Source organism: Mchenga conophoros, linkage group LG20, assembly GCF_057382185.1.
Source record: "Mchenga conophoros isolate Kocher_MC1m ecotype Shallow Benthic linkage group LG20, M_conophoros_male_GT1.1, whole genome shotgun sequence".
Taxonomy (NCBI): Eukaryota; Metazoa; Chordata; class Actinopteri; order Cichliformes; family Cichlidae; genus Mchenga; species Mchenga conophoros.
This window is the reverse complement of record NC_140545.1, coordinates 20,809,320-20,830,826: the sequence shown is the minus strand read 5'-3', so window position 1 is coordinate 20,830,826 and position 21,507 is coordinate 20,809,320. Positions and strand designations below refer to the sequence as shown.

Sequence of the window (21,507 nt, the reverse complement as noted above, 5' to 3'; positions counted from 1 at the left end):
GTACGCTATTTGTCATAAGAAGTCATTATACAGCGTAAATATCATAATCAAACTGTTATTTGGGAAGCCTGAGGAAATCAACATCTTTCGGTGCCTTTGGGATCCAATTCTGCAGCATAACTGTACATTATGTTTTACTTTAAGACAAAGACACAATAGTCTTTTTGTTTTTGAAAAGGAAAATCTCCTCTCTTTCAAATTGTGCAGCAACAGCCCTTTTGCTATTTTCCCTCAATAACCTTTTTGACATATGGTAATCAGTAAACACAAATCTATATTCTGTTGTGTCCCGAAACCTTTTCCAAATTGTTCTGAAATAATAGCCTTCTTTCGCTGAGAAAGATGACATTAGACATCTCAAAATAAGAAACTAAAGCAGTTTTTGTATGCCCTTCTTCAGAGGTGTGGACTCGAGTCACATGACTTGGACTCGAGTCAGACTCGAGTCATTAATTTTATGACTTTAGACTTGACTTGAAAAAATGTTCTAAGACTTGTGACTTGACTTGGACTTTTACACCAATGACTTGGGACTTGAATTGGACTTGAACCGGTTTACTTGAAAAGACTTGATATTTTACCCCAAATATAAAATTTAACATGCATATTATATAGAGATTGAAAATGTGACGTCATTCACGGGTAGAACCGCAAAGGATTCTGGGAACTCGTGGCAAGCGGTACTAGCGCACGCAGGCTTTCAATTAAAATCAGTTATACAGCGATAAAAAGAAACACAAAAATGTCAAGAAGCCGTTGTATTATTAACTGCAATAGCCGGTCGCATGACAGCCACGGGAAGCCGACGGGTAAAGAGATCGGTTGTTATCGGATTACGTCGTTGAAGAGAAATTGTTCAAGCCATGTTTCCGAAGTAACAAAGATGCGACGGATGGCCTGGATTGCAGCCATTCAAAGATCAAATATAACGTCCCAGAACACTCCAGCTCACAGGTTAGTCTGCTCCAAGCATTTACACGAAGGTCAGTGTTTTTTAGTAGTTAATACGTCATTTTCATAACATAATTGGTGATATAGGTTACAAGCAAGTCTGGCGCTGAACAGAAATTGTCGCGCTATGCTCCTTTATTTATTGTGCATAAATAGTGAATTGTCCTGACACAATATTGCGTTTCGCTTCTGTTATTATGGTACATTGACAAAAACATATGCTTTTATTCACAGGATAAAACAGGTTTTTTGTATCACTAATTGCCCAGTACGATTACAGCATACAATATTGTTGTCACTGCTACATTTCTGTGATGCTACCAGAAATTATTTCCACTACTAATTAATTACCGTTGAGCTCAAAGGTCCTATTAATAAACGGTTAAGGAATGTGTATTTATGACGACGATTTGTGAGACTGGTAAACTTATGATACGTACGATGGTCTTTCGTTCGACACGGTGCGTTTCAAGGTCCTGCACCCATCCGTCGGTAAACTGTACCTGGGCTTGTTGCAGTGACCGGAAGTTACTAAACTTCATGAGTGTGTGCACTCACTCCAAGAACCGTATGATTATAAATATGCATATAAATATGCTACGATGAGATAGCTGACTTCATCTAACTAGCAAATGTTGTCCAGGCTACGTTGGTGATGCAGTTTTTTTTAATGTGTATGATATTTTTGTCATGCGATTTTAAAGCTGGTCCTACAACCGCATCCAAGAATAACATGCAGCTTATCTCAGAACTGTCGGTGAAAATTATTCTTGGAGCTAGGTTTAATTGAGCTGCATTTTAAAGAGGTGCAATTTCACAATTTGTGTATATTTTCTAAGTTCACTATTTTGTCATGTGTTGAGAAAAACACAGATTTTAAAATTACATGGTCTAATATTTACATTTAGCATATAACTGCAACATTATTTTTTCGTTTTTTTTTTTTTTTTAAAGACTCGAAAGGACTTGAAATTCAAAGTTTCAGACTTGTGACTTGACTCGGACTTTTACACCAGTGACTTGAGACTCGACTCTGACTTGCCTGACATTACTTGAGACTTGACTTGAGACTTGAGGATAAAGACTTGAGACTTACTTGAGACTTGCAAAACAATGACTTGGTCCCACCTCTGCCCTTCTTCTATTTGTTCATGTGCGTGTCTGTAAGCATGTGCATATGTGTATGTGTACTCACAGGACAGCCTAGAAACTTAGGGTGAGCCAAGGAGATTGGTAGATTGGTCCCATCCTCATCCGTATGCATGGCCAGGCATCCTCTAGAACTCTTTTGCTTTTAATGATAACTGGTCCCATGCATTGTTTACTAAGATGACAGGTCTATTTTCCTCTGATTTATAGCACTGTGGCATTCAAGGAGATACTGTACTTATTACTTTAAATGCAGTATGCAAAAACAAGTCAAAGAGACAGGCAGAGGGAGGAAGAAGGGAGGGTGTGGACATAAATTAAGGGTCATTGTTTCCCTTCTGCTCCAGACCGAGCAGCTGTTTGTTGAGGTCTAGACAGAGAGTTGAGAGCCGATCACCTTAGGAGGTCATTGCTGCGCTCAGCCCTGACTCACTTGGCTGCCAGGACTCTAGTGGAGGTGGTGGCATTGTCAAACTACCCTGTCAACAACATCTCTATATTTTTTGTTTGTGTATTTGGGCAAGTGGCCGGGCTTCCTCTCTGGATACTTACATAATAACAGAGGAGGGAAACTCCCTCTGGTGGTTGAACAACAGCCTCCCACTCTTTACTGTGATGCAACATGGATCCATCTAGCCCTGACCCTTTCCATCCCCACCTCTGCTACCAAGCAATAGGAAGGAGAGAGTTAAAGAGAAGGAGGTGGGATGTCATTGTTTTGACGGATTTAGTTACAGTAGCACAAAGATCAATTATTCAGCAGAGGCATGCATGGTTGCAGGATTAATGGTGCATGCAGCAGATAAATCAACCATTGGTCTCGAACCTTTCAGGGAGAGGGGAAACAGTACAAGACAAACATAGAAACGTGTTTGACGTTGGCATTTTATATCCATCCTTTAGTATTAGTAACCTTGAGATTTCAGGATAGAATGGGAACGGAGAACACATCCTGCCACAAATAACCGTCCAGATTTTAGGATATAATGTCAAAAAATGTCCACATTATATCATCCTCAATGCCGATTTGGCTCAGAAGGACAGAAGTGTCTCTCCGTCCTCAGACTGTGGAAGGATATGAAAAAGGAGGGCTGTAGTTGCTGTTGAGAGATTGAAACGCTGCTATATATTACAACCTCTGGAGACCTGTCAGCACTCCAACTTACCACCACCACCACCCCCACCACCATCCCCGTGTCTGTCTCTGTCTCTCTCTCTCTCTCTCTCGTTTTCACTTTGACTTTGCTCAGGGTCCTTTTCCCTTTCTGTTTTACTGTTACATTTCACATCACACCCCCTTTTTGTATTCATACAATGCATCTATCCATGTTCTTGTCTGGCTGGTTGTACTTGTATTTGTATATGTGTGCACACATCTCTCTACCTGATTGAATTTGCTACATTCAGACCCCCTCCTCCATCCTTGTCTGTTTTGGCTGCCAGGTTGTACCTGTCTGGTATTTCAGGTACGTTTTAGCCCATCTGAGTGTACCTATAATTCCCTTCCTCTATTTGTCTGCCTCCTTTATCTGTCTGTCTCTTTTATCTGTCTGCTCCCTGTATTGGGCCCCAGCCCAATACAGCCCTCATGGCCTTTCTTCTCCTACAGTTGAAATCACATACCCTGGTCAGGCTTCTATCTTCAGACACTAAGCTTCACCCAGCCAGAATGTCAAATCATTTCAGTCTCAGTCATATTTTTTTCTCAACATAATTGTTACAGTGGGACTCTCATTCTGGCCCTGCCACTATTTCAGATTTCTTCACTTTTTAGTTTTGTCCAGAGTGTTTCCAAGAGTTTGCATGAAGCCAAAGTTAACCATTGATGTCCAGATTAGAATTTCAGATAATTAAAAGCGGAGGGAATACGGATGCCTTTGGCCATATCAAAGGGCCTTCGCTCCGCAGAAAGACATTTTGCATATGAGCAATGGTGGAGGAGTGAATAAAGGAGGGAGGAAAAGGGGGAGGAAGTCAGGGAGCCATGCTAGAAGTGGGAGGATCAAAGGAGAGATGGTGGCAGAGTGCTGTCCCCTGCTGTGCAGCTCTGATAAAGACAGGTTAGCGCCACAGGTCTCCTCACTGAGAAGGAGCCAGGCACAAGGCCAGGGGAGATGCATGAACAAGCCAGCTTACAAACATCTCATAATAACTCAGGCAGAAGAAGCCCTCTGAATTAAAATGTCACTTTTCATTTGCTTTCCTTTCCCTCATTTTGGCTCACTGGCTGATTTTTTCCTTCGCTCTCATTCTCTTACGCACTCTCTCTTGTCTGCCTTACCTCACCCCCTTAACCAACCAGCTCCCCCACTCACCAGCCACACATAATATGGACCCCTTCCATTGCATTCCCCACTGTCTTCATCACAGGGCTGCCTTGGGGCTCGCAGGCCCTTCCATCTGCCTGCTGTGAATCTGCAGCTCTCCCTGTCTTTCTTTGCCTGTCTATCTGTCTGTTGTTGCAGTCCTCATTTCTCTGAATCTGAGCTCTCCCAACACACACACAGTCACATTTATGATCACTGGCAAAGTAAAAAAAATTGCCTATTAGATCAATTACTCACCGATTACTATTACACAAAATAAATGGAATGTTTTGTCAGTGTTAAATGTGCCTCACAATGTCAGTATGGTTATCTTTTAGCTGATGGCTCTATAATATACTTTTGTTTTCAGTATGATGCTGTTGACCTTTATTTAAACCTGAAAGTGCCAAACTCAAGGGTATTTGCATTAGCAGAGAAACAACTTCATGTCAAGTGTTATTATTATCATTTTAAATTCAGTTTGTTGGTTTATTATTACAATTCCAGGGGATCTAACGCAGCGGATATAACATAGGAGGCAGCCTATACAGTCAGAACAAGATTGCTGCTGGTTTTATAGCACCTCAATGATCGATGTCATTACTGTCTTTGTTCTCGATCCTTTTAATCCTGCTGTTGAGTCTGGCTGTCCAAATTAGGTGTGCTGCCTTCTGCAGGGACTAAAGAGGGGTGAAGAGACTATAGTTGTAAAAGAAGCACACAGAAGCTGATGAAGGTGGTTTCTATGCTCTGAAGTAGACCACCATCTTACCCAGAGTGTAGGGAATGGAGGGGGCAGCTATCAATCTTTAATTGGGCACTGTGGGCCATAATAAAAACCTGTCAAAGTATGGTGGAACAAAATGAGGGAGAATGAAAGAGACCTACTGAGTGATATGGAAGGCCAAAAAAAAACAACAAAAAACCCTGGTGAGCCTAGTGCGCTTTAATGCAGTGCATATTGGCAGGTGTCACTCTGCCTAATTTCACACCTCCGTAAACCAGTGTGCACACAGACGATCGCCACTTCCAAGTCCCCTCACTTCCTCCCTCTAGCTAACCCCATCTCAGTCTCTGCGCTTTAATATATAATTGGTTGCATTGGCATGTTCCTCTTTCCACGTGAGAAACAGCTGTGGCTTGGCCCTTGCAGAACCTTTTGTCTCCCTGAAAGCTGGAGGTGCATGCCTGTATGCTCCATGTCAGGCAAAATGTGCAGCTTAAGCACTAAATAGGAGTCTGGTGACAGTTAAGGAAGCACACGGGCCCGTCCGTTCCATCTGTTACACCAGCGTCGTTTGATGTCGACTGATTTGCTTGTTCTTTTGCCTCTGTCATTTGTCCAGCCTGCTGGACTTTAGGCCAGTAGAGATGATGACAAGGGGTGAGCAGTTCAGCCAGCGGTGTGTGTACATATATGTGTGTGTTTGTATGTGACACAGTGGGACTTCCAGAGTTTGACACGAGGACATCCTGTGGCATCAGAGACAGAAACGAGTTCTGATTCTCGATGCCCTCCTGCGACCCTGTGCTGCTCCACAAACCTCTCCTTCCATCCTCACCCTCTTACCCCCCAACTTTCCTTCCTTCTCGTCCTTTACCCGACCCGACCCCCCCCCCCCCCCCCCCCAATCCCCCATCCCTACTCACCCTTTCTCGCCCCTCCTTCCTGTAGTCTGTGTTTGTGTTGGGAAGATTAAGCTGCTCTGACAAAGCTGTGTTTACAAATATGCAGGCAGAGAAACAGGCCAAGCGACGCTGAATAGGAATAGAATACAAATTGCTTTTTTATCTCTCTTAGGGCCAGGGCGAGAGAAAATGTGTTTGCGATTGTTGCTCCTCCGCCTGTGAAGGATAAAGCCTCAGTACTGGGTTTGGGCTCCCTGTTAGCATTCATTCTATCCTCTCCTCTCTCTGTCTCTCTCTCGGTGTCTCTCTCTGTCCTCCCACTCCCTTTCTTCCCCCCATGCTCTTTCTCCTCTTTGTCTACTCCACACACTCTGTCTCTTTCTCCCCGGCAAAAAGATTTTTTCTTGCTGTTTCCTTGGTAATCATATCTCCTCTTCTCTCCTTTCTTCTCTCCTCCCTAACTCTCTCATGCCTCCTTGATCTGTGCTCCTCTCTCCCCTACATGTGCACTAGTCCCTCTCCTCTCACCTCATTCCCTTAATAATTTTCTCCATTCCTCTCTACCCCCTTCATGTTTTCATACACGCTGAATATTTTTCTCTGTCACTCACGCTCTGTCTTTCTCTCCATTCATCTATCCCCTTTTTTCTCCTTCAGTCAGTAGGACTCGTGATTTACAGTCTGTCTCAGCTCTTCCTTGCTCACACCGGAGATATTAGAAATTTTGAGTGCCTATAGATCACAGCAGGGGGAGAAGGCGTGAGCCTCTGCTAATCAGCCCTAACAGAAGTGTGCAGCATTACAAATCTGGGCTCTCTCTTACAATCAGGCAGCATGTCTGGCTGGCATAACCCACAGCAGGGAATCAGAGGTCTGTGATGTCATCTTCAGCAGGTCTCCATTGTGTGTGCATTTAGGGGCAAACAGTGGGTTGGATGTTTGCTCTTATTAATGCAGAGGACACAGTCCCCTTTTCTATGCTGTGGTACTTTTATCCTTACCTCAGCTAACATAAGCGAAGGTTAATAGACGGTCACAGAGATTCAAACAATGCCATCTATGCTTAATAAGAGGCATCAGTCTCATACTGTGATTCTGCCATTAATTTGTTATTTAAATAAGGACATGTCAGCTTTTAAGGACATTGTTGAATTTGAGATCTGTTTTGCTTGTATGCTTGCTGCAGCTAAATCTTTACCTGTAATCTTCTTCAGCTTTTCCCTCAAAGTATATGTGAATATATATTCATGTTCTGGCTTAATATCTCTTTGGCCAGTCTCCAGCACATGCATTTGTGTTTGACTAAGCGCAATTGAGAGACAGGGTACGGGAAAGCCTTCTTAGACTCAGCTGTTTCCTACCCACTAAAAATGACAGCTAAAACGTGACCTCCAACCTCGTGTCTTTAAGCTGTGGCTTGATAACCTGGCTGCTGTATGCATTACTCCAGTTTTAATGGAATGAAGTGTCTGTCATCATTGAAAGGGCCAGGCATGTAATGCAAACAGTTCCTCATTAGTCTTTTTGCTTTGTGACGTTTTTTCATTTCTATTCAACACCGGCAATCTCGAGGTCAGCTCAAAGGTTAGAGTGATAAGAAAGTGGTGTCTTGAGATAATGACCAGTTTCCATTTACCTTTTCACCTTTTACACATATACTTAGTATCCATTTGTAACCTGCCATCCCCCACGTTTGTATAATTTGCTAACCTCACGCAGACTTCTAACTAAAGCTATTTTGCTTTGTTAAGATGTTCTGGGTTCAAACAGAGATTTTGAGGACAGACCATTAGCACTTCAAAAACAAAGACATTACTTGAGGTACAGTTATAATTTAATATGTAATAGATCTCCAAAGTAAGGCCTCTTTCTGGAGAAAAGTCAGCCTAAGGGAGCGAAAAGATATGAAAAAAAAAACCGTGGAGAGAAAAGTGGACAGAGAAAGTTTGTTACCCTTGCTTCTTATATTGTGGCTACTATAGAAACACAGTTTGACTTTTGAGAATCTGACAGAAGAGCTGCAAGGTTTATAGAGCTTTCTTTTGTTGACAGCCATCAATGACTTGACTGCTGTCGTAGGCTGAGGTCAAGGCAAGATGTCAGTTGGCTCTTTGTGAAATGTAAAAAAAAAAAAAAAAACTGCCCAGTATATCCACTTGTCCAGTCATTTCACCTCTTTTTGTGAAAAGGTTTTCAGCATTTCTGTTTGGCTTACTTTAAGTGAATTGGCCTTTATCCAGTGCTGCAATCAGAAAATATATAGCTACAGTAACAAAACTGATCAGGGTTTGTTTATTTGATTCAATTCAATTCAATTCAATTTTATTTATATAGCGCCAAATCACAACAAAAGTCGCCTCAAGGCGCTTCATAGATACAGAGAAAAACCCAACAATCATATTTGATGTGTTTATATGTATGTTCCTCCATCTGCAGCATGACCGTGTCAACTGAAATGCCACAGTAAGTGCAGACCTAAAGAGTTAAGTCATGGGCATTTACTACATCCCCCCTTTCTCTTTATATTGATATGTCAAGGCACTTACCATCTAAAAGGCAAAACCAACAACTACCTATTTAAACACAAGCATGAATGTGAGTCTTTTACTGTAGATTTTATTTACTTAGCTACCTCTGTTATAAAGAATTTCCCTTGATGATTCTATAAGAAATATTTCCTTTGGCTGCATTTTTAAGGCTGGTCTGAATGTGTTCCACTAACACAAGCTGCATTTTCTTTATAACTGTACGTAGAACGCAACTGGGAAAAACTGTATTTTGCCTCCTGTACGGGCAGTGCAGGTGTAACTTGATATACTTGTGTCTTTGTGTGTTGGAATGTGGTGGCATGCCGTAGGGCCCATGCCACCCCTCCATCCCATTAGCTGAGCCCAGCCCCTGCCTGTCTCTGCTTTAACCTTGGCCAGCAGGCTGGAGGAGAGGGAAAGTAATTCTAACCTTAAAAACCTGCTGATTAAAGCTAGTTTGGTGGAATTCGATTCCACTTAATACCTTTGGCTGTGAGCCCAGCTGGCTAGCATTAGCATCAACAGACACAGTGTCTTCAGTCAGGGAGACTGACGTGCATGGGCATGAGCGTGAGCTTCCTCTCGCATGTGTGGAAACGTATCTATAAATCCTATATCCTCTCGTCTGTCTTTTTACCTCTGTATTCTTCTTCCCGTCTCTGATCCTACTATTATTTCTCCCCCAACTCGATATGTAATTCTTGTATTCCAACTTCACTGCCAAGGTTTTTCTCCGGAAAATGTCTTTCCTCGGTTTGGTCTTGAATTTCTAGTTTTCCTCAGCCTCAGGAATGAAGCTAGACAGAGTAAAGGTATTCAGTGTTGCAAGTGGTCAGGGGTTTCTCTCTAACTGCCTCAGTCCTGTTATTGTTTTTCTCTTGAACTTGATGTATAGCTGTGTTTACACGTCCAGCGTGGCTAATTAATTCTCCTCTTCGGGGCCTGTTTATCAACTGTTTGTGTTTATTTTACAATGAGTATGCTATTTTTAGAGACAGTCATTTCCATAACATTTTTCCAGAGCATCATTTGTTTTGCTTTGTTGAGGAATTTAGGTTTGTTTTCCATTTTTCTCCTCAGCTCAGGCGCAGTCTGCCAATTCATTTTGTAGCTCGCTCAGTTTTGACTGATTTAGAAGCAGCAGCTGGTCTAGTGGAGAAGACTGGAGAGATAAATCTAAGCCTCTTTTGATTTATTATGTATAATGTCTCATCAGCCGTTGCTAAGGTCTTCAGATGCACTGAAGAATTATACCGTTACATCTTTACAAGTTGTGGCTTATTTAAAGGCGTATAAAGAAGAAAAACCTAATAAAGAAAACATAGCAGGGATAAAAAACCACTGCCATAGTGCCAGTGCCATACCAGAGCTCTGCATTTTCCCTCTCTCATTTCTTTACAGGCATCTACTGTGTATTATGGGCATTCTGGGCATAGTGCCACCTTACCAGACACTATAGATAATTTGATTCCCACTGAACGATTGGGAGAGAGCAGAGCGGGGAGGCTGACTGTAAAGAAAGCAGGTGAAATGCAGAGCATTACGGTATCAGTCGAAAATGAGCTCATCCTCCAAACTGGAAGTGGCACTTTTCAGCCCTAAGTCATCTAATCACATCTGTATAGAGCCAGAAATCGTTGGTTGATCAATAGTCATCATGGATGCTGTCAATGGCCAGGGTAGTTTGAATTTTGCATGGTCCATGAATCTCTATTGAGTATGGATTTTGTGTTCCCTCCATGGATGGGGTTGTATAGTACTGCCTGATTGGCTGCAGTGTGAGCTCTATTTATGCTGTTGTGCCCCAGGCTGAATCACCTGCCCCAGGCATCCATATGAACAGACATATGCAAACATGCACACAAACAGAAGTACACACACACAAAATGATACATTCCCGCTAATGAAGCAGTGAGCCAGAAGTGGCTTCACTACGTGGATATCCATGTCAACAACTGTTTAATAGTGCAAAGCAAGTCATTCAATACAGCCAGGCCTAAAAAAAATTACACAAAATCCAACAGTAGGTTATGCTCATCCGGAGCAATGATAGAGTATGTGCGAACAAATGGTGAGAAGGAAATATTAGAGGATACATGAGTCTTACATAAAAAGATAGAACAATTCTACTTGAAAGAGTTGGCCTGACGTGATAAAAGGGAGCTGGATGGAGGGAAGAAATCATAAACAACAGGGTATTATTTTACGAAAATGCCAGGCAAGTTATCCATGTACGTGCACATTCCTGTGTGCCACTAAGTGAATGTGTATGCATGTGCGCTCTTCACAGTGGGACTAACAATCCCACAGAAAGACAAATGTGTGGCAGCTTCTGACAGTAACACGTTTGCATCACGGCAGGAAAACAGCAAATTGCCAACATAAATAAGGTGCCACGCTCTGATTAGGACTGTCTTCACACATCATTATGGTCTAATGAGAGAGTTTCCCCTCTCTCTCAGTCTCTTTATAGCTGCATGTCTGCTTGCCGTATTGCCTTCACAGACTTTGCATTTTACTAGCTCCTCTCTTGCTGCGCTTGACACCTGTCAGACATGATGGATGAATGTAAGTGAGGTGTCGCCAGGGCAACAGGCAGGCCAGGGGCAGTGGTGGCCTCCAGAGGCAAGACAGGTAGCCAGTGGTGGCTCTGCTTTTATATCTGAAGGCTTTATTTAAGACAAACTGTCTGGCCTGATTGCCCCGTGTGAACTGCGGTCCTGCCCTACTTCAGATGACACCCCAATTGGGAGGGGTTTTAGGGGGCGAGGGGGTCGACGGGTGTTTGGGGAGGGGTTCAGTCCTATAATACCCTCTCATTGGGTCATGCCAGCATTTCATTGCCTTGGCCGCTTGCTTGAGTGACAACACCAAATGAATTTGCTGCATCAGTGTCTGACTTTGGAGGACACACGTCGCTGTAACTCTTTTTTCTTGCTGTCCGCAGTGACAGCACATGAATACATTATGGACACACTACTTGTGAATTCTTCTATAAACTGCTCTGTGTCATTCTTCCGCTGTGCCTCATATTCGCACACAACGCCACACTAATAATAGATCCACATTTGCGTGGCCGTGTTTGTGAGCACGTATGCAATTATGTGGGGGGGGGTTTGATGTTTTTGTATCAGTGTGCAAACGCTCTTCAAAATTACACATTGGGAAACTTTACTTTTTATGCGAGGACATGTGTGTATGTGTCTATAATTATGGTTTAATTGCTTGCCCTGCGATGTGCTGTCATCTGTCACAGCTCAAAGACAGCAAATAATGGTTCTGCTGCCATCACTTTGTCACCCAGACACTCAGCATGCAGAAAGCAGCAGAAACACCAGTAACTGATATGCGTCTTGAATTACTGATAAGCGCTCAAGTATGATGAGCTTTGTGTGTATGGGCGTGCTCGTGCTCTCAACATTTTCTTGGTATGCCTTTGTATCGGGGTCTGTTGTGATTTCTTCTGTAAGTATGCATAAAGCTGTGTGCATGAGTGTCAAAGCCTGTGGTGTGTGAAAATGTATGATTCTGAGTGGGTGTCGTTTTGTGCTTGAGAACTCGATGTCTAATTTTGTGAGTTTGTGTGTGTGTGCAAATGTGTGTGTTTGTAAGAGTGAATTGGTGTTTATGTTACAGTAGAGTAAGGGTTCGCAGGCTTATGGATGTGTGTGTGTGGGGAAAATGTGTTTGATGCCTTGTGTATATCGGCAATGACAGGTGCAACAGTTGTGTTATGCTTTAAGCTGCTTGTTTGTCTGGCACGCTGCTTTGTGTGGTTGAGAAATGGAGTAAACAGAGGGAAAGGAAAGCAGCCTGGGGGCTAATTTATTCACTCCCCAGTCGCCCTAGTCACAGAGGCCTGTTGCACCGGCCCACCTGTCAATCCAGAGGAGCATGCCATACCGTTATACCATCCAACTGTACACTGCCACACCACACTCTCAGTGGGCCAAGCGCTTTAGGCTATAGCAGTATTAACCATGATATATTAATAAACGCTCTGTAATCAGAATGAACAAGACAGCAAGTTTTGGGTTTTTTTGAGCGACATCCAGAAGTTTGCAATTTTCTGTGTGCTGTGAAAGTGCAAAGTCGTATCAGTGCTGCCACTGAAATTTAAAGTCAAGCGTTACACAGACAGAAATTTGGCATTTCTGTTTGTAAGCACCTTTCACAGAACTTTCAACACATGACTGTAGTGAAATGCATAAACAGTTTAATGCCATATAGACCAGTGTCCTTTGTTGCATCACTAATCTCTTGAAAAGGGTCCAAAGTAGAGTTTGTGACATAAATGCTCACGAAACTGCACAGGAGAAATGTGCGAGACGATAGCTGTTGTAGTCGACTGTAGTAATGTGATGTTCAGTTCACTGTGGGTGTGGGAGGAAGTGTCTGCCCATTGCCAGCGTAGAGTAATGGATGGCAGAGCTATGGGAGTGGGAGGAGGCATACATCCTTTTTCAGACAGCTGTAATGGATGAGAGTACAGCAAAAAATAAGAACAGGAGGCAGTCTGCATGCATTCACCCTCTCAAACTCTCACATGCAGAGTTCAGTAGTATTGAAATGAGTTCACAAAAGATGTGAATGGAACAATGGAACACCTGGTGAAACAGTCAAGGCTAATTTGACTCTTGTTAATTGGTCATAAGACTCCTATGGGTGAACATTCTGGATATACGCAGCCTCACACATGAGTTTGTACTTGTGTGTGATGTATTTGTGTTTTAACTGTGTAATGTGCCTTTTTTTATCCATTTGCCCAGTCTGTGTTGCTGTACAGTGCTAGCTGTAATTAACAAGGCAGTTTGATGTTGGCAAGCTACTTTCTATATATACAGGCAAACTTCTTCTGTAGGCCATGCATAGTTAACCAGGTTAAAGAAGACAAACACATAGCACACTTCAAGGTGCCTATTTATCATTAAATAATGTAGTCCTCTTTCTGCCCATTCACAGCTCCCCAGGAAACCTCCCTTTACTTACTCAACAAGTGTTGAATGATGATGCTGTACCTTCCTGTGAACATGTGCATATGTGCACGTGCACTTTGACTAACAGTGTATGTATCACCACAGCTGGTAGCTCTCCTAATTTCTCATCAAACATTTATACCAAAGAGGACTTGGATGAAGCTCAGCCCTCTCAGCCTTCTCCTCTGCCTTATTCCTCTGGGAACCAGGCTTCATGTCTAAAGAACAATCCATTTTACCCTTGCCTTTTCTAAATATTGTATCACACAAAATCACAGCCTGTGTCCTAGCTGGTGAGGGTTATGGAAGGAAGGAGTTTTGTAGACTTTTTTGTTGCTGCTGTAAACAAGCAAAAGCCCTGCCATCCCTTTAGGTCACCTGGGAGCCACGGCCATGAGTCTCCCAGAGAAGGATTGGGAAGGAGTGGGGATGGAAGGAGGTTAAGTGCTGCCTTGCTGCTGTTCCTCAGTGCGTGGTGCTTCGTTGCGTTTGCCTCTGCTGCCGGCTGGTGAAAAATGTCTCCTGGCCCCTCCGCCAGATATCAGGATGCGTTATCAGCCCCGCCTAGCTCTTTTCACTGTAACGAGCCCCCAGGCACAGTATTATCTGTTTACGATAAGGATATTAATAACACTGTGCTTTAGTTATGTGCAGGGTTGCCCCACGGGGTGATGGGGGGGTTGAAGTAAGAAACACCTGAATCATTCTGTCAAAGGTACTTTCCAAGGAGGACAGGATATAAGTGGAAAAGAGGGAGAGGGGACCGGGGGAGAAGTCATATGGTTATGTAGGGACAGTGATGAAATGCTGGTTAACCCATCCAGTTTCTCCCATCAGCTCACTGTCTTTGTTTTCAAGAACAATAGCTTGGCCATCTGCCAGCAGGTCCTTGTGGGAGTTATCATACGGAGAGAAGAGGTCAGGGCTTCAAAGGTCACAGCTGCCATGGTTAGCTGAGAGGTCGGTCTATTTCCTGGACTTTACTGTTGTGTAATGTGCTCTTTTTGTCTCCCTTTTCTGTCTTTCTCTGCTATCTCACTTCTGTCCAGTGTCTATATGGCTGCTACGTCCACTCCTCCATCATCCCCACCTTCCACCGTAGGTGCTACTGGCTTCTCCAGGTAAGAACTCCCCTTTGCCTCTTTTACAGTTCACCACGCTTCAGTTTACTGAAGACTCTAACTGCCAATTCACAAGAACTTGAATGAGTTGCGTGATATCACTTTCTATTTAACCGGAGCATTTTCTCGTGACAGCCAGCAGGGACACATCAACCTATCCCTCCACTACCCCCTCTCGGCCTTCTCTTTTCTCTTCCCAGCTTCCATTTTCCTTATCTTTCCCAGTCATTCAGTTTTCTGATGGCATTGCCCATACACGCCGTCCAGCACGGCCGGTATCTCAGTCAGCTAAAAGCTTTGCCATCTCCCCTGTCTAACAGCTGCAGTGATGGGCAGTAAAAGCATGATGGAAGAGGTTCCCAGTACAGTATAGTGTGCTTATTGTGGGTCGTCAAGTCTGCAGGCTGAGAGTGGTTGTAAATAGTAGTCCTTTGATCACCTACCCAATACGTCTCATCATTCTCGTTTAGCATGGCAGCTATTATTGTTGGAAGGTGTCTGATACAGCCATTCACACACCAACACACACACACACACTGTTTTAAGGGAGCATAAAGCATACACACAGAGGAAAGGAGGTTGTGGAGACTGTGTCTGTTTGTCTGTCTGTCTATCGATCAATCCGTCTCTGTGTACAAGAAGAAAAAAACATCTGTGGGATAAATATACTTTGGCTAATGTGCCTCAGTTTAAAATTAAATGTGTGTACTGACTAGACTGAGAAAACATCATCACGTGCCATCGAGCCAATATCCCTTCCTCCCACAAACCTTACAACCATCCCTCCCCTCCCACATAAAATGACTGATAGTAAAACAGGAGAGCAGACCAGTGGGGGCAAAAGACAAAAGAGGAAAAACTAGGCTGAAAAATTGCTTAAATACTCTGGGAACGCTTAAAATAATTTGAGCGTTCCCACAGTAAATAAAAGCGTTCACACAAAAACTGTTTGTTTTCTATTGCTTTATGTTGGCAGTGTGTGTGACAGATGGAAATAATTACTCTAGAAGATAAAAACATGACTCCACCTTCCTATTGGGATTTGAGCAAGCAAACTCACTTTGGTTGACTTCAGCCTAAATAATCTGGTGTTCATCGGATTACTTGCGGTGACAACCACATACTGGAAGTCTTTCATATCGCACGCAATAACCCTCTCTGTTCTCTCACGATAACAGTTTATTTTACCCTGCACTGTCCCTCACGAGACAAAATGAACATTAAGCAACTTTATTGAACTGCTCTGGCCTCTACTACCTCATCCATTGCACGGTGGTATGAGCAGCACCTCTTAAGGAAATCTTCAAGAAATCTTCAAATATTTTCTCTTACAGCTTTTTTTCAAATGTTTTGCTACATTTCGTGAAACATTGATTAAAGTTCTGCACACTGAACATCAAAAACAGCTCAAAAATGCAGCAAACCACTGTAGTTATTTCACAAAAAGCTGTAACTCACCCAAGATGTTTAACTCAAAGCGTCAAGATGAAGTTATTGTGTCAATGAATAAGTCGTTGCCAGCAAAACGAGAGCTTCTTTTTTTCAATTGTGCAAAAACAGCGTGGTCAAAATGTTTAGCTATCTCATTAGAATGACTGGAATTTTTTTGCTCATCTTATAATGTCACTGACATTGAAAGCCTACTGCACCAGTCTATTATTATTCTCATGATAACTGGCTGCTTTTGTGTCAGAGTGAATACTCTTCAGATGTTGATTTCAAGAGCACAAGGTTTTACATTCTACTTTGTGAACCAAGAGAGCACTTACATTTGCATATAATGTGAAGAAAAACAGTTTTCTTTTCCCACAACAGCCACACAAGACAGACCGGTGCAGTAAACATGCAGCGCTGCTATAGATTATCGATACCCAAAAACTAATAAAAAAGTAAAATAATTATGGGAAGAGTAGACGTCCTGTCATGCCCATCTCATTCACCTCCCACCAAATGCGGTGCCTTGCAGTGGATCAGAAGAAGTGCTGTGTGTATGTGTATTTCACCTTCCTATATTGTGTTTTCTTGTCTTGGCTACACTCTCACACATCCTTATTCCTCTTCCACTTCCACGGCAGCCCCAACAGTGTTCACAAATTGTTGTAACTCTGTTGTGCTCAAGCACTATAAATACAGTATGTTTTACAATACTCATACTAATGACTTGCTCCTGTGTACTCAGCAGAATTTGACATTTAGAGTGGCTATTCTGCATGTGATGAGCTACACAATGAAATAATATTAGCATATTTAGGGGATGGCCTCATGATGGACCCCACCTCTCGCCCACACTCTGCTGGGATAGACGCCAACGGTCACTTATGAATTTATTATATTGCCATATGCATATGCGAGTAGTTACTGGCTGTTGGTATGCTTTTTTCATTTGTGTAATGGCTGAGATCCCCCTTTGGCCATTTTAGTTTAAGTGATTGGGGACAAAACCCACAGTCCTTGTTCTATGCAAAAATACTTTAATATCAAAACAATAGAATCAAATCATCCTTTGTGTGGTTCTACTGTTTCCCTTGTGTAGTGGAGGGATAGTAAGAGGGGATTTCATACTGAAGACTGTATAACTTTGGAAGACACCACTTGATTTGACTAATTCAGACTGCTGAATCTTCAGATTTTGTTCAGCTGAATTTCAGAATGAATATTAGCACCGAAGGAGAACTGTGGATTTCATCTTCCATCACCGACATGGCAATGCAGTAGTAAGGAATCTCTGTGGGGCCAGTTTAGAGAGGAAGAATTTTTCAGTGATGACAACACCCTTAACTTACATATGGGTATAATGGCATTGTTTTCAGACAGGCCTAGAATGTGAACATGCTCTTTTTTTCTATCCTCTCTAGCCGAAGTCAATTTCAGAGCTAGAGGAGCATGACTCGAGGATGAAAAATAGCCACATTTCCAGGGAAAGTCAGGGGAAAGTTGCGCTTGACACATACACAACACAAGGACACATGCAGACTTTCAGAAACATGTACACACCGAACTGAAAGTGAATAACACAGAGCTGAGGTCAAACTGGGTCACTCGCTTTTCAAAACTGCAACCTTCATTTTAAACCTCGCTTTCTGCCAGCTACAAGATAGACGCACATAATCACTCGTGAAATTTTGAGAAGTTCACTGACTCTGCCTTTCTTTCCTTTAACTGTAGAGCATCAGTTAAGAACAACTGGTTAGTGAATCCTTGGCCCCCATCTCTTACACTGCTCAGCAGTTCTTGTTACACCCACGGCTCGAGCTGCGTGTGTGCAGCTAACACATCCACTTGTTCAAAGGAATAAGCACCTTCTGCTGCCGGATAAAAAGCATTTATTTACAAACGTGCATTTTCTTTGGCACTAAGCATTTCTGGAACCCCAGATTTACATCTCTTTTCAGGCAGTTTATTGCAGACCATCTGGGCTGACAAGAAACCACAGTCACAGTGATACAGTGACACCAGAGGTAAAGGATTACACTTCAGGCCATATCTCTGCAGATGCAGATAGACCTTCAGCACCTCTGTCTTTTCTTGCCACTTTCATTCAGACAACTGACAGTCAGCCTGGTTACAGTCTCTTTCGTATTCTCTTTCTCTCTTTTTCCACCTTCCTCTAGTCTCTGAACTCTCTGTCCCTGACTCCCTGTGTACCATTTGCTGTGTCCACATGAGATTTGCAGGCAGTAGTCTGTCAACAGCAGAGCACCAAGGAGACTGGAGCTCCCAGAGCGGCAACAGGGAAAGGTCACCAGTGAGTGAAAAATGTAAATATTCAGCCATCCAGCAGCCACAGTCACGGAGAGACAGGGATGAAAATAACTCCTATTACACACCACCGACAGGGAGGGAACACAGAGGACAGAGAGGGTAGAGACAGACTGTGAATGAGAGAGTGAGATGGACACAACTTTTAAAAAGTTGAGCTGAAAAAAAAACACACTGCAGGGCGAGTTGGAGAAAAAGATGCATTTAAAGATTTTAAGGAAGAAAAAACCTATAGTAGTATAGAGCGAAAGAGGACAGTGTGTCAGTATTTTTGGATATGTGTGTAACAGTGCAAGAAATCCAGAAGGCGAGAAATGAGAATGACAGACGGAGTGAGGTTAGTGAAAGGTGTTTTAGGTAGGGGGTGGAGGGGGTTAACCAGTGGGTGTGTGCCTCTTTATCCACTCTTTATCCACTCTTTATTGAGTCAAAGCCTGGGTAATGAGACGGGGGACAGGAATAAAGACCTGCGAGGGGGGTCTTCTCTCATTCCATTCATTTTCATTTGTTCTTTTCACCTCTCACTCTCAATCTGCTCATTCCTGCCACACTACCTCCACCTCTCTATGGCATTAGACCACTTAAGAATGTCTGGCCCATCCCCGCAAATGGCTGAGACTGAAGGAAAGTACCACCACAGTTATCTGGGGTTGCAAACAATGAATCCAAATTGCTGCTGAGACAGATAGCTGCTCAGAGCGGACTGTGTGGGTTTTTACTCCGAAAAAAGTTCCCATTTCAGTGGATTTGTTAAAAAAAAAGAAATAATATTAAAACTGGGCTCTGTGTGATACTGTGGTGTGTTTTCAACATTGCTAACAAAAAATAGGCGCACAATTCTCCATAAATATCCTGGGAATGTCTGGCCACTCTTTAAATGCTGTTAGTTTTTCCCAAAAGTGTGCATAATTAGATAATTAGATACACCTTACACAGAGTCTTTCTAGGTACAACGTGTCATGGCACACACATACACACACACTCAGTAACACAAAGGATCTTACCTGTCCTGGTGGCACTGATTGATTCTATTGCTCCGTGTCCCCTTCTCTTGTTTAGTGCTAATCGAATGTAATTCCCTGCTTGTGCCTCTCCATCAAATCAGACAGTGGAGTTTGTGCTGGCCGGCGGGGGCACAGAGGTGGGGATAATTATGATATTAATACGGAGGGGGTCTGAGGGGAAACTTCATTTGTCCCGCTGCCTGCCACGAACACAGAGAGGGGTCAATAGCCTCTCCCGCTTTTCCTACTTTAAAGAGGAGGAGAGAGGAATGAGATAATGAAATGACTAGTAAGGCAGGAGGGAATGCTGACGACCTTGTTTCTTCACAGCTATCACTTTCTCTCTCTTACCTTCCTCAGCTTAGGCCACTCTGCTCTAGTCTGTCTCACATGAATACATTATTAATATCATCATTCACTGCAGTTACATTTTTCTTATTACATTAGTCCTTCAGAGTATAATGACTTTGGAACCACTTGAATTAGTGTTATGTAGGAAAATGAGTTGTCACTGTTGTCCCTGTGATCATTCCAGCACTATTAGAAAGTATTTCAGGTATTTTAATTTATGTAATAATTCAAAGGTTACCTAATTGGACAGGCAGAGTGATAACTTTGTGATTAAAGAGAACTCTTAGCGATGTAGGCTCTGTGGTGCTGTCCATGGTGCTGAATCCTACCCTCTTCTTCTTTTAATCTTTTCTAACTGTTCAACACATCAGAGCCCCCCCCCCCCCCCTTTTCTTTCTTTTTTTTTTTTTTTTACACTTTTTTCCCCCCTTTTTGCTCTGTTGATGTATCAAAACCACCCGGTGCTTTTGAACTCCCAAGGTATTCACTTCCTATAACAAGCTCGCCAATCTCTTCAGATCGATACATCTGGGCCAGTTCTGTCAGCACATCATGTTCACGGGCCAACACCTACTCATCAGGCCTCATGCCTCATACTCAGCAGCAGTGAAGACAGAGGCCTTTTCCCAACCTAGTTAACTGAATGGGAAATGTTGAGCAGCTCCTTTGCTGTGCTGATCCGTCGGTTGGTGTGTAAGCAGGATACAGTAGCTCCAGAGTGGACATGCCTGCAGGCTAAAGGCAGACAGATGGATTCTTTATATCTACCAGAGTCTTCTATTCATTCGGATCAGTTTAGTTGCCTCTGCGTTGAGCACTGGGAGACAGGTGCCGGATTCGTAGTGGCTCAGGTGATGTGTGATGACGGAGCAGAGCTGTCAGGTCCAGATTCACATCAGATACGTCCAGACTACGCAAAGCTACATAATGAATATTTCACTGAGATAAATCATGGATGAGCCTGGGCATCGTTCTGTTGATTTCACTCAGAGGGTAGAGAGTCAGAAAAACCTGGTGAGGCTTTGACTGGCTGTCTACAACCTCAGGGCAAATGGAGGCAGTAAAAATATAATTGCCTTTAGCTATGCAGTCTGTTGTTTGTATCAAATGGAAATGCACCTCTACAGAGTATTAGCTCAGATTTATAGCATATGAATTTGACTGCAACACCTGACATTACTGTTCAATTCCAAACCTCAACGCCGGACTGGCAGGAGAACAGGTGGCAGAATGTGCTATGGGAGCGCACATCAGTGTCTGCACATGCTTGTCTTTCTAGGTATGTGTGTGTGTGTGTGTGTGTGTGTCTCTGTGCAACAGACTTTGCTACTCTGTTACTGCACTATGGTGGGAAACCATGGTGCTCTCGGCAGGATGCTGCTGCTGGCAGGCCCCTACTCTCGCAGCCATGAGGAGAACAGCTGCTTCACGAGCATGTCAGGGTGTGAGCCATGTCCCTGTGGCTCCCCTCATTTTCCTCACTTCTCCTCCTCCCGATGTGCAGTCACACAGACACAGTTCTTTTGACGCTAACCTTCTCTTTTTACAATACTCATAAACATTCAAATAAGTTTCTCCCCCTGCTATCAACTCTGCTTCTTGACCTCTGAGCACATCTGCTGCTCCCTGTTTCTACTCAGTGAGAAAATAGTTCGAAGTTTGTCTCTGCCCAGAACAGTAACACTGGGGCTTCTGACCTCTAAACAAATTGAAGGTTATACTGGTGCTTAATT

At 43.1% G+C, this 21,507-nt stretch overlaps 1 protein-coding gene across 2 annotated transcripts in view; it reads left to right on the top strand.

The window, feature by feature from the left end:
- camta1a (calmodulin binding transcription activator 1a) overlaps positions 1-21,507 on the top strand; it is a 279,957-nt gene that overhangs the window by 203,090 nt on the left and 55,360 nt on the right. For both annotated transcript variants that reach the window (XM_085258803.1, XM_085258802.1), the window contains exon 6: positions 14,589-14,660. In XM_085258803.1, coding sequence (XP_085114929.1) covers positions 14,589-14,660 — 72 coding nt within the window. The remainder of the gene's footprint in view (positions 1-14,588; positions 14,661-21,507) is intronic.